Source organism: Eurytemora carolleeae, unplaced genomic scaffold (genome assembly GCF_000591075.1).
Source record: "Eurytemora carolleeae unplaced genomic scaffold, Eaff_2.0 scaffold242, whole genome shotgun sequence".
NCBI lineage: Eukaryota > Metazoa > Arthropoda > Copepoda > Calanoida > Temoridae > Eurytemora > Eurytemora carolleeae.
This window is the reverse complement of record NW_019396186.1, coordinates 283,861-296,589: the sequence shown is the minus strand read 5'-3', so window position 1 is coordinate 296,589 and position 12,729 is coordinate 283,861. Positions and strand designations below refer to the sequence as shown.

Genomic DNA, 12,729 nt, shown 5'->3' with positions numbered 1-12,729 from the left:
CCCCCCCCCCTTACACATTACAAGAATAAAATTTTGTGTTTTTATAATGAATATTAACTTTTAGAGAGAAAATATTGAATCTAAGAACAATTAAAATTTTTGCATAAGCCTTATTTTTTATTATTTTCTCTAAAAATGTTACACCCCTCTGCACTTTCCCCCTCTCTATGGCACATGGTAGAATAATAGAATAAATCAATATATCTCATGAATAAAGTTCAATTCAAGGGAACTTCAAGGGAATTATTTCTCTATCAAAGAGCACAGTGTGTCCTCAGAATTTGATTTGGGAAATTTTTTCTATATCAAAGACTTACTGATACAGTTTTTATACTTCGTAGCTTCTTTAATCTTGATTTACCGCACAAGAAGGAAAAAAGCAAAATTATCCCACTCCTCTGTATGCCGGTCCATTAGCGCCTGATCCAATCAGGGTTCAGTCATGTGTTTGTTGTCTATTCTGAACCAACAGAAATAGTTTGGTGGAAACATCTATCTTTCTATCTATCTCATTATCCAATCAGAGTTATGAATCTTCAATCGGCGTTATCAGTAAATGGAAATATTTACCTCTACTGAAACTATATATATATTTATTAGAAATTCAAAACACTTTAGGTCTTCCCAATAACTTTACAATAGGAGCAATTCTGATTAAAAACATGATTAAAATTTGAGGTGACGTTAAACGTTTAATTAACCATTTACTAAATTAGCTACTTTTAACCTCTTCATTTATGATTTTTATTACATTTTTACATTTTTAATTATTACTAGTCTTAGATAATATTAGCTACTTTTAACCTCTTCATTTATGATTTTTATTAGATTTTTACATTTTTAATTATTACTAGTCTTAGATAATATTAGCTACTTTTAACCTCTTCATTTATGATTTTTATTAGATTTTTACATTTTTAATTATTACTAGTCTTAGATAAAATTAGCTACTTTTAACCTCTTCATTTATGATTTTTATTAGATTTTTACATTTTTAATTATTTCTAGTCTTAGATAATATTAGCTACTTTTAACCTCTTCATTTATGATTTTTATTAGATTTTTACATTTTTAATTATTACTAGTCTTAGATAATATTAGCTACTTTTAACCTCTTCATTTATGATTTTTATTAGATTTTTACATTTTTAATTATTTCTAGTTTTTATTCTTTATTTAAGTAAAATCTCTAAAGGTACTCTTGTAAAGTATATCCTATTACTTTTTTGCTTCATAAATAAATTGTTAAGCAGTTTTTTGGATATCAATATTTTTTCAGGAAATATTATTTTATTCAATTCTTTTATATTCTCAATTTTTTTCGAATCTCTTAAATGAAAATCTACAAAATATTAACACCCCAAAAAGCAAACTCGGGAGTTTCGTTCAACAATACTCTTTCAAATTTCGGGATCTGAAAGTTTCATCCTTTGTTGGTAACCCTGTATATAAGATCGTATCTCTCTCAAGAGTTTCAGGAAATATTTCGTATTCAAAATTATTTTTCGGCCCCTTGATTATACCGTAGAATTGCGTGGGAATTAAAAACAATTATAAATCACTTAATTTATTCAAATTACACGTATTTTACAGTTTTCCTTGTTTCGTAAATATTTTATCTAGAGTTTATAGATTTTCAGATGGAATATATTATTCTTAACACGTATCATGTCAAACTTATGTACATTTTTTTTAGATATAAATGTAGCAGGTTATTAGAACTCCCTTTTCTGAAGAGGCTTTTGTGTAAAAATTTTTAAATTCTTAGATGCTATAAAATTTTTTTATTCTCACTCATGGTCGTAAGATTAGGACTAAAAGAGTGAAAAGGTCGCAAAGTCGCATAGTTTGAGTTTTTAATTTCAGAAAAAAACCGAAAAAATAATTGTTGATGCAAGTTAAACCTTAAAAAAATGACGAAATTTCCCGTAATATAAAAAATTTTATCTTTTTTCCCACTTTGCTTTCTTTTCATAAATTTTATTTATTTTTATTTTTATAAAATTCCATTCGTTAAGGAAACTTTTTCCAGCTCTTGTGACAGCCTCATATCAATGATAAATACTCATGTGCGCACACCCCTCTAGAAAGACCCCCACCCCTATGATAATCTCTCTAATGACCCTCCCTTGGGAGCTCTCAAGTCCGATCCAATTGATCTAAAATAGATAAAATAAGTTTTATGACCTTCCTTTCACTGTATTCCATCAGAAAATAATCCAATTTTGCAAAAAGTTTGGATTCCCGCGAAGTTTTTGCACAAAATTGCACAACGATGATTTATATGTTTCTATGCCGCGCTGCTCAATAGGTGTTTAAATATTTACATTGTAACCCTATGCCATACTGGGTTCTTTCTATTTTTGGATTGTTTTCATTTTGCAAATAAAATTCGAGTCTTTAAAAGCACTTAAATACATTTTAAATGAGATTTTTAACTGTAATTAGGCTTTGCGTTTTTTTCTATATCATTTATAAGTGCCATCGGCAAGGTTATGATAAAGAAACAGGGACCGATTTTGACCCTGTGCCTTATGTTAAAAATATTTAAAGCGGAATTGAAAATAATTTCTAAAAAAAACAAAGTTCTTTGAAATGTTAAAGTTCCTTGAAATCTCAAAGTTTCTTGAATCCCAAAGTTCTTTGAAATCCCAAAGTTCCTTGAATTGCCAAAGTTCCTTGAAATCCCAAGGTTCCAAAATAAAAATAAATAACAAAAGGTTTAAATATATATGATTAAGCGTGGATACAGTATAAAAGAAGCCTGGATAGAAACAGTGCTTGATTAATGTCCTCTCTCTACTCAATTTACTAATAAATCATTCACACCGAGTAATGTACAGAAAATTATTAAAATTGTATGTGTGTAGGGTAAACTTTAGAAAATATGCAAAATTTTGTTCCTGCATTTAGAATCTTTATTTATCTTTAGAATCCTTCATTCTTTAGCATAGATCTGTGAGATACTTTTGTAAAGAAACAATAATTGAAAATATCAATTTGCAGCTTAAAAAATAAGGATATCTTTTTCCTCCTTGATCAGGCTTAGGTTTAGAGGGTACCTTTGTGAATCAAACTTTCCACATAAAATGGAGGGTCGATTAAAAGTACGCAAACAGACCCTTTAAGTTACCCAAAAAAAAACAAGTTTTCCCTTGACAACTCTAAAAAAATATGTAAACCCGCTCAACTAGATTTTTATCAATATCATTAATCAGGTTTTTTACATCTACTGTCANTTCTAGATTCTAGATTTTAGTGGTACAGGTGTTTAGCAAGAAAGTTCGTAAAGTTTTTTTTAAATTTTAAGATTTACAGTTTTCTTGAAACAAGTTCTCCTAAACACACCATATGCCAACATAAATGTGCGCACATTTCTGCACTCCTGTTGATATAATGTAGTCCTTGCAAGCTTGTAAAATATTCGCAAGGAAGTGTGCGAAATCGTGTTGCTAAATATCGGTGAAGGTTGCTAATTATTTTTCTATGGTATAATTAAACTTGAAGTGTGCGTCTAGGAGTATTTAAAAAATGTCCTAAGAGATTTTAAATACCATTTGTGTTTCACATGCTGGACACATACAAAGTTACTCGCAGATGATGAGACTTCGAGACGAACGACTGAACGGAATTTTGACTTCAGAGACGAACGGCTGACAGAATTTTGACTTCAGAGACGAACGGCTGACAGAATTTTGACTTCAGAGACGAACGGCTGACAGAATTTTGACTTCAGAGACGAACGGCTGACAGAATTTTGATTTCAGAGACGAACGGCTGACAGAATTTTTTACCTTTTCTTCGTCAGTTCTTAGTTTTCCGTAGTATTGTTTTGCTTAATCAATAAATAGTCATTTAAATACGTTATTTGAGAAAAATCTCGTTCTTTTTTTAATTGTGGGTAACCCTGTAAACAAAAGCCTATAAAACCATAATACTAATGAATATAAATCCAATTTTAGGAATGATATTAAAGTGGGGAGGGAGGGGGGGGGGTTAATTAGATTAAAATTTACCATTTAGTTTGCAAAAAGAATTTCTCCTGTTTTCTTCACGAAATTTTAGTTTTTATGAGAAATGAAATATTGATACTCCTACGTTTGTATCCTTCACTTCTGTCATGCTAATGATTTTCAAGTCTCAAATATAAGATTTTTAAAATAGATCAGAAATTGAATTTTTTTCATAGGCCGCCATGTTTACTTTTTAAACATCATGAAACTCAAAATTTCCCGGATTTACCTGTAAGTATTCCTGAATTTCGAAAAATAATATTCAAATCCCTTGGGTTATGTAAGATTTGCGGTTAATTGGTTCAGCCGTTTGGATAAAAACAAATAGACTAGTCAAATATATATATATACGGGGAAGAAAATCCCCCAGAAGTTTTGTTTAATAAAAATAATAATTCTGATGATGAATGTCAAACACATGAAACACAGTGTCCAGCAATAACCTATCTTAATAAACAAAAGAACATGTTCTAGACTTATTCAAAAAAGATATTTATGAAATATGAAATATGAAATATATTAAAATGTTTAAATTATAAGCTATATATATATATTCATATATATATAGATAGATGAAATGTTAGTTTTGCTTGTGTGCATGTCAATCTTTGGTTAGTATGTATGATTTATAGATTTGATGGGAACTATATGTTGTTAAAGAAACATATAAACAATACATCATTTATATGTAACAGCTAGATCATGCAAGACTTTAAACGTTTTCAGAATTTAACTTCTTTTGTTCTCCAGGAAGAGGAGCCTAAATGTCCCCCAGCCCCCTCCTGTTGTAATTGGGTTTACATCTAATATAAAGTCTTAGACAATATAATCTCAAACTTTAGAAGTCTATAAGAGCTGGAGGGTGGGTTGAGGGGGGGGGAGGTTGATGTGTGAAGGGGGGGGAATAGTTTGTATGGAATTACAATGAGGAATGCCAAGTTAAGGAACATATATGTGTCTAGAAACTTGAATCGGGAGGGATACAGGAGGATACAGGAGAATACAGGGGATGCAGGAGGATATAGGAGGATACAGGAGGATATAGGAGAATACAGGAGGATATAGGAGGATACAGGGGTATCCAGGAGGATACAGGAGGATACAGGGGTGTACAGGAGGATGCAGGACATTACAGCAGGAGGATACAGGGGGATACAGGTGAATATTGGTGGATAAATGAGGCTAGATAATGAAGCTGTCTCTTGAGACGATGGTTAATATGATAAAGGGTGAAGAGTATAGTGTTTAGGGTGTAAATGAGGGAAACAAGGGGTAAATATAGTTAATGCAATGCACGTGAATCTAACAAGAGAAAAGTATGTTCGAAATATATCAGATTAAATTCATTCACGCTTTGATCTTCTTTATATGAACTAGGAGTGCAACCCAAATTTTAATAACACAAAGAAAGTCATTTCAGGGGAAAATAGGCTGAAAGTTAAGGCTCACGGACCAATTAAACTTGCCATCTGAATCGCCGTGAAGGAGTGTTGAGACTGGGGGAAGGGTATATCTACAGAACACAGGGGGAGGGAGTGTTACAGAATACAGGGGGAGGGGGTTATATCTATACAGAATACTAATCCACGGAATATTTTCAGTTTATAGAGTTGGAACATGGAACAAATTTATTTCTCTAGAAGCAGATTCTAGATTCTAGATTCTAGATTCTAGATTCTAGATTCTAGATTCTAGATTCTAGATTCTAGATTCTAGATTCTAGATTCTAGATTCTTGATTCTTGATTCTTGATTCTTGATTCTTGATTCTAGATTCTTGATTCTAGATTCTAAAATAAAAAATAGAGAATCTAGAATTTAGAATCTAGAATCTCTATTTTTTAGAATCTCTTTTTCTTGAATCTCTAGATGCTAGATTCTAGATTCTAGATTTTAGATTCTAGATTCTAGATTCTAGATTCTAGATTCTAGATTCTAGATTCTAGATTCTAGATTCTAGATATTAGATTCTAAAATAAAGAATAGAGAATCTAGAATATAGATTCTAGAATCTCTATTTTTTAGAATCTCTTTTTCTAGAATCTCTTTTTCTAGAATCTCTTTTTCTAGAATCTCTAGAATCTAGATTCTAGATTCTTGAATTTGGATTCTAGGTTCTAGATTCTAGGTGTGTCAGATCCTAGGGCTGAGATAAATATTAGATAAAAAGTTGATATTAACATTAGTTAAAGGGGGTGTTCATCAAATTCAAAGAGGGGTTGAACCATAATTAAGTTTTGAGTTGGTCCTATTAAATTAATATTTTTTACGGAATATTTGAGAAATTTCATTTCCTCACTATAAATCTAAAATATACCGAATCTAAGCTAGGCGAAATTCGACATCGTACACATTCTCTTTAAGATTATAGTATTGGTTATGGTGCTTTTTTTAATCTGCAGATAGATAGATACAAATATTTAGATAGATGGAGAGAAAGATTAAAAAAGATATATATGTAAGATAGATACGAGATAGATAGAAAGATATATATGTAAGATAGATACGAGATAGATAGAAAGATATAGATTAAGATAAAGGTTTGGTCCTGTCTTACAGAATAGTGCTCTGGGATAAAATGTGTTGGAACAATTCTTCATATAATCTGAAATATCAGGTTTAAGCCTTATATTTACAAGCTTCAAGTGTTTACGGTTCACTCTTAAGATTTCAGAATCTTTCAATATTTTGTTTAAGAGTTCAGCGATTATTAGTTATCACTGTTCAGTGTTTAGTGATCTGAATTTATTGTTCAGTGATCAGAATTCAGTGATCAGTGTTTAATGATCAGAATTCAGTGATAAGTGTTTAATGATCAGAATTCAGTGTTCAGTGATCAGAATTCAGTGTGAGTGTTTTTTATTTTGTGTTAATTGCAGGATTTTTAGTGTTTAGTTCTGATCAGTGTTCGGTCAAAATTGTTCAGCGTTTAGTGTTATATGTTCAGTATTCAGTATTCAGTACAAATTGTTCAGTTTTCAGTGTTCAGTATTCAGTGTTCGGAAGACATTTTTCAATGTTAATTGCTAAAAAAAAAATTAAAACTGCAACATGTCATAGCTAGGAGTATAAGTTGTGTTTTGTTAACTCATTGAAGGCTTGAAAACAATTTGTTCCTAAACTCAACAAAATCAATAATGACATCACGACATTGTTTAGTCATGAACATCTCATTTCCTCCCCCTCCCCAGGAGGGGTCCTGATGCCCTCCCCCCAGGAGGGGGTCTTGATGCCCCCCCCCCTGATATTCCGTTCATTTCCTTTCTTAGTTCTTATTTTCCCCTCTCATTTATCTTTCATTAAATATGTNCCCCCCATCTTTCTGAAAAATATCAAACTTCTTTTTTTTATTGCCATTCAGATATAGATTAAATTACATGTACAGTCTCTTTAAAGCAGTGCATAGAATCCGGATCCGTTGGATCCGCAAGATTTTGGCTTCCTGGATCCGGATCCTTAAAAATATGCGAATCCACGGATCCGGAACAAAGGGCAAAATTTCAACCAAAAACTGAAAAAAAAACTTTTTTACTCTCAAAACCCAAATCTGGACGTTTGATAAAAAGAGAGATAGTAAAAATTTCATGAATTCTGAATGGTTTATCAAGTTTTAGCATAAAAATAAGCGAAAAAAAATAAGACAAACAATTTGAAAATTTTGCTTTGTTAAAAAAAATTCAGTAAATCTTAAAGAAATGACATGGATCCATCTTTTCCAGTGCGGATCCAGGATCCTCAGATCATGATTCGCATCAAAATTAAAGGGATCCTAAGCACTGCTTTAAAGGGACTGTAAACTTAATTTCCATGCTAAAAATTTTTATCGGTAAGAAACTTTAATCTGATCAAAAAAGTGGAAGATAACGTCGGTTTTCTTACTCGAAAAGTGTTTGTTTCTGTGAGTTTCTCCATTTAATGAGCCAGTCACTTTCGCAGAGAAACGGCAAAACGAATTTAACTGCAATTTAAATTAACAAAACATTAATATCTCATTCATTCTTGATCAGCCAAAGCTTTCAAGATACACCTTCAGATTCTTTGATTGAATAAAAATAATAGATTTGTAATGTAAGAAATGAAATGAAACTTTTAAATAATTTCCCATTTACACTGCACTTAATGTTAACTATTTTACAAATTTTGCAAGTCCTTTTCGCAAGGAATTATCGGTGCAACCACTTTAAATGCAGTTTAAAAACAAGGTCAGGTTGTTTTGCACATGAGTGCTGAACACTACAAAATTCCCCCCCAGTGCATTTTTGAAGATTATCATTCTTAACTTGTCCAAAAGAGAGAGAGATGCATAAACTGGTTTGTCAGGTTTAAATAATCATTTAAAGGGATTGTCAACGAAATCTGATGTTGATGTACAAAAACAATTAAACAGGAGACATAATTTTTTTTTTGTTTGTTGATGGCAGTTTGTTTGAAATTTTCCGAACAGTCCCTTTAAGAAAATTGGCGGAGAAACATAAAACAAAATTTTTGCAGAATTATCCTTGCAAAAATATGAAACTGGCAGTGCTTAAAGTTATCCTATCTGTGTTACAGTTGGAATTTTTTAAGATTGTATCAGTTGCTCAGAAAAATTCAAATAGTTTTTAGTCACAGCTCATTTCCTATTTTACTTTTCTTTTTAATTTTTAAAATAAATCCAATCATTATTGTTTTTTTTTACCATTAGTCATGGAAACTGGTTCTGAAATAAAAAATAAAAATGAAAATTGATATGATTATTAAAAATGTGTTAAGAAGAAAAGCAGTGAAGCGGGATACAATTAATATAAGATTACAAAGAAGAAAATATCTTGCTTGATATTGATACATTATCATGTTTAGAAATGTATAATTTGGAAAACAGGAGACTGGAAATATATAATTTGTGTTTCATACACTTGTTCTACCTTATACTATATACTATCCCTCCCCCCTTATATAGAATCATTTATTCAGTGTATTGATTTTCATTTCTGGGTCGGTTAGATATGCTGCTGATAGATAGATAGATAGTTTACTGTTTCAATCCTGTAAAGTACACTTTAAGCAACAGAAAGGAATTTACTTTACGCCCAAAGTTTTCAAACATTGCAGTGAATGCCAAAAAATAAATATTTGTAATAGTATTCGTTAGAAAAGGAACTGAACACATGTTACAAATTCTTTTATGGTTCCCAATTCTTTGCAACCTGATGTCAATGACATTTGATATTTCAAATTAAGAATTTTGTTAAATCAAGTTTGAAATATCAAAGGTTTACACCGTCAGTAATATATAGAAATACGAGAAATTATAGTTGGTGAAAACTAGTTCCTTAGTCGCAATACCATCGATTGTCTGAAGGGTCAAAGAGTAATGTTGTAAATGAAGTAAGAATTGCTGAAAATTGTGATGACAATTTTATCATTTTTCATATTTTAATAATTTTTTATTTTCAGGTTGGGGATATGATCTCTGTGATAGATATGCCTGCTACAGATGAGAGTGTATGGTGGAGAGGGAAGAGAGGGTTCGAAGTTGGATTCTTTCCATGTGATTGTGTTGAGATCATAGGAGATAAAGTTCCTCATTCACTCAACCTAACAGGAACCAGACTGGACACAAGTTTCAGATTCATGATTGTCATTCACAGCTTTATTTGAATCATTTGCAACTTCATTGTTAACATTCGCAGCTTCGATATCATCATTATAATCATTTAGATCATCATATGCATCATGGAAAGCTTTTTCATTATCATTTACAGTTTCATTATCATTATTAACAGCTTTGTCACAATCATTTAAAGATCCAAATTCATCAAATTGCTGGTTTAAGATCATATATTATGCAGTTTCAACACCATCTTTTAACGTTTTAAGGTTATCTTTTACAGTTTTAAGGTCATCTTTTACAGTTTTAAGGTCATCTTTTACAGTTGTAAGGTCATCTTTTACAGTTTAAAAGTCATTTTTTACAGTTTTAAGGTCCTCTTTTACAATTTAAAGTTCATCTCTTATAGTCATCCTAAAGAGTTTTAAGGTTTATTTTACAGTTTTAGGGTCATCTTTTACAGTTTTAAGGTCATCTTTTACAGTTTTAGGATATCTTTTAAAGTTTTAAGGTCATAATTTACAGTTTTCAGACCATATTTTACTGTTTTAAGGTCATCTTTTACAGTTTTAAGGTCATCTTTTACAGTTTTATGGTCATCCTAAAGAGTTTTAAGGTTTCTTTTACAGTTTTATGGTCATCCTAAAGAGTTTCAAGGTTTCTTTTACAGTTTTAGGGTCATCTTTTACAGTTTTAAGGTCATCTTTTACAGTTTTAAGGTCATCCTAAAGAGTTTTAAGGTTTCTTTTACAGTTTTATGGTCATCCTAAAGAGTTTTAAGGTTTCTTTTACAGTTTTAGGGCCATCTTTTACAGTTTTAAGGTCATCTTTTACCGTTTTAAGGTCATCCTAAAGAGTTTTAAGGTTTCTTTTACAGTTTTATGGTCATCCTAAAGAGTTTTAAGGTTTCTTTTACAGTTTTAGGGTCATCCTAAAGAGTTTTAAGGTTTCTTTTACAGTTTTAGGGTCATCCTAAAGAGTTTTAAGGTTTCTTTTACAGTTTTAGGGTCATCTTTTACAGTTTTAAGGTCATCTTTTACAGTTTTAAGGTCATCTTTTAAAGTTTTAAGACTATTTTTTACAGTTTTAAGTTCATCTTTTACAGTTTTAAGGTCATCTTTTACTGTTTTAAGGTCATCTTTTGATTTTAAGGTCATCTTTTACAGTTTTAATGTCATCTTTTAGTTTTAAGGTCATAATTTACAGTTTAAGGTCATCTTTTACAGTTTAATGGTCATCCTAAAGATTTTTAAGGTTTCTTTTACAGCTGTAAGGTCATCTTTTAGTTTTAAGGTCATCTTTTACAGTTTTAAGGTCATAATTTACAGTTTTAAGGTCATATTTTACAGTTTTCAGAAACTATTTTACATTATCAAGGTTAAAAGTATATTAGCAAACAAAATCAATATTATCATTTACCACCGGGAATAATTACATTAATCTTGACATTAAGATTTTGATCACTATGATTGTAGAGTTGATGGACTGAGTTAACCCATAATGGGGTTTCTTGACCTTGTGTTTTCTTTACATTTAAAATATTTCCAGCTGGGAGGGGTAGGGGGAGGAAAGGGGGGGGGTGTTGAAGGATAGTAATAGGGGGGGGGGGTACCTTAAAATAAACAAAAAGTTTGCTAATGATGACAAGACTGTGAGGGAATTATTTAGAATTTGTCAATTTCTTAAAAATAATTATTTTTTTTCTAAAATATTGACTGTCCATGTTGGAGTAGGTGGGAATTCTCAGACCCTTCCCCACCACCACCATCTTCAACGACGAGATTCCGACCAATCAGATTCCCCGTCGGAACCTTCAAAACCGGTTTTACGGAAACATGGGAAGCTGATTACATTCTTCCGTAGTTTTATCTTGTCCCGACCTACCCGCGGAAAGCTGAAAAAGCGCGGCATTTTGAAGGAGCGCGTCTTCAGCTGCGATCTTGGAGAATATCTGCTCAACTCTGGACAGGAAGGTTGGAAACCGACATTTTTATTATTTATTTCTCATTTTTTAATGGTGTTCATTTTTCTTTTTTTTCTATTTAATGAGACTATTGTTACAACGGTACAACGGTACAACGGTACAACGGTACAACTGTACAACGGTACAACGATACAACGGTTCAACGGTACAACGATCAGATCAATAAGGTAAAAATAAAAGATGTCACCGTTTTCTAGCTTTAAAAGTAATTAATTCTTAAAAATTTCCCAATTTTTTTCAGAAGCATAAATATGCAAGACACTTTAATGGAAACCTCATTTGAAAATGATTAATTTTCAAAGATATTATGATGGATATCTCATTCATTCTTGACCAGACAAACCGTCGTACATCACACATGCCACTTTATAAATACAGAGTAACTTCAAATTACGTCTCTAGTCCCTTTAATCCTCCATTACGTCTCTAGTCCCTTTAATCCTCCATTACGTCTCTAGTCCCTTTAATCCTCCATTTTCTCTGTTGCCGTGGAAACTTTTCTTCTATTTCAGATAATATTCTCAAACATTACTTTTTCATTTATTTTCTTTTGCTTCTCAGTTAAAAGTTTGTCACTGTCATAGCTTGGATTTCGAAACATTTGTCACAGAACAAACTCATTCATGTCCGACATCTATTGTCAAACAAATAATTTAAAAAAGTGCATTTAAAAAAGAAAAATATTGTTTTTGCAAATTTTTCGAATTAACAAAAATTAAAGTAGAAAAATTTTGAATTTAAATTATTCATCTCGATAAATTTTTCGGAGGGGGGGGGGGGGCCGGGGGGGTGTATACATCCCCTCTGTTAACCTCTGTTCTAATGTAGGGTGTGTCGTTGTAGGAACAAAACTTAAATTTTATTATTAAACATGAAAACATTTGAAAAGATGTGTCCTTTAAGGACTTAGGGGTCTCAAATAGCTCTAAAGCAATTCAAGGAGGGGTGGGGGGGGGGCTCCTCAGCTCTGATTTAAAACACGTTGTTTCGAAAAAATTAAGTTTTCATGCTAGTTTAAATTTAATTGAAGCAGGCCTAAAAAATGCACGTCTTTTAATGCCTATTTAACACTTGGCAAATTAAACTTGTGCATGTAAGTTTTTATTCAAAAATAGTTTGGCAAGAATTCCCTACAAATCCCCT

At 31.5% G+C, this 12,729-nt stretch overlaps 1 protein-coding gene across 1 annotated transcript in view; it reads left to right on the top strand.

The window, feature by feature from the left end:
• Positions 1 to 12,729, top strand: part of LOC111697584 (uncharacterized) — a 79,458-nt gene that overhangs the window by 34,285 nt on the left and 32,444 nt on the right. Inside the window, exons 13-14 of the mRNA XM_023467636.1 lie at positions 9,449 to 9,596; positions 11,336 to 11,575. Of these exons, the coding sequence (XP_023323404.1) occupies positions 9,449 to 9,596; positions 11,336 to 11,575 (388 nt within the window). The remainder of the gene's footprint in view (positions 1 to 9,448; positions 9,597 to 11,335; positions 11,576 to 12,729) is intronic.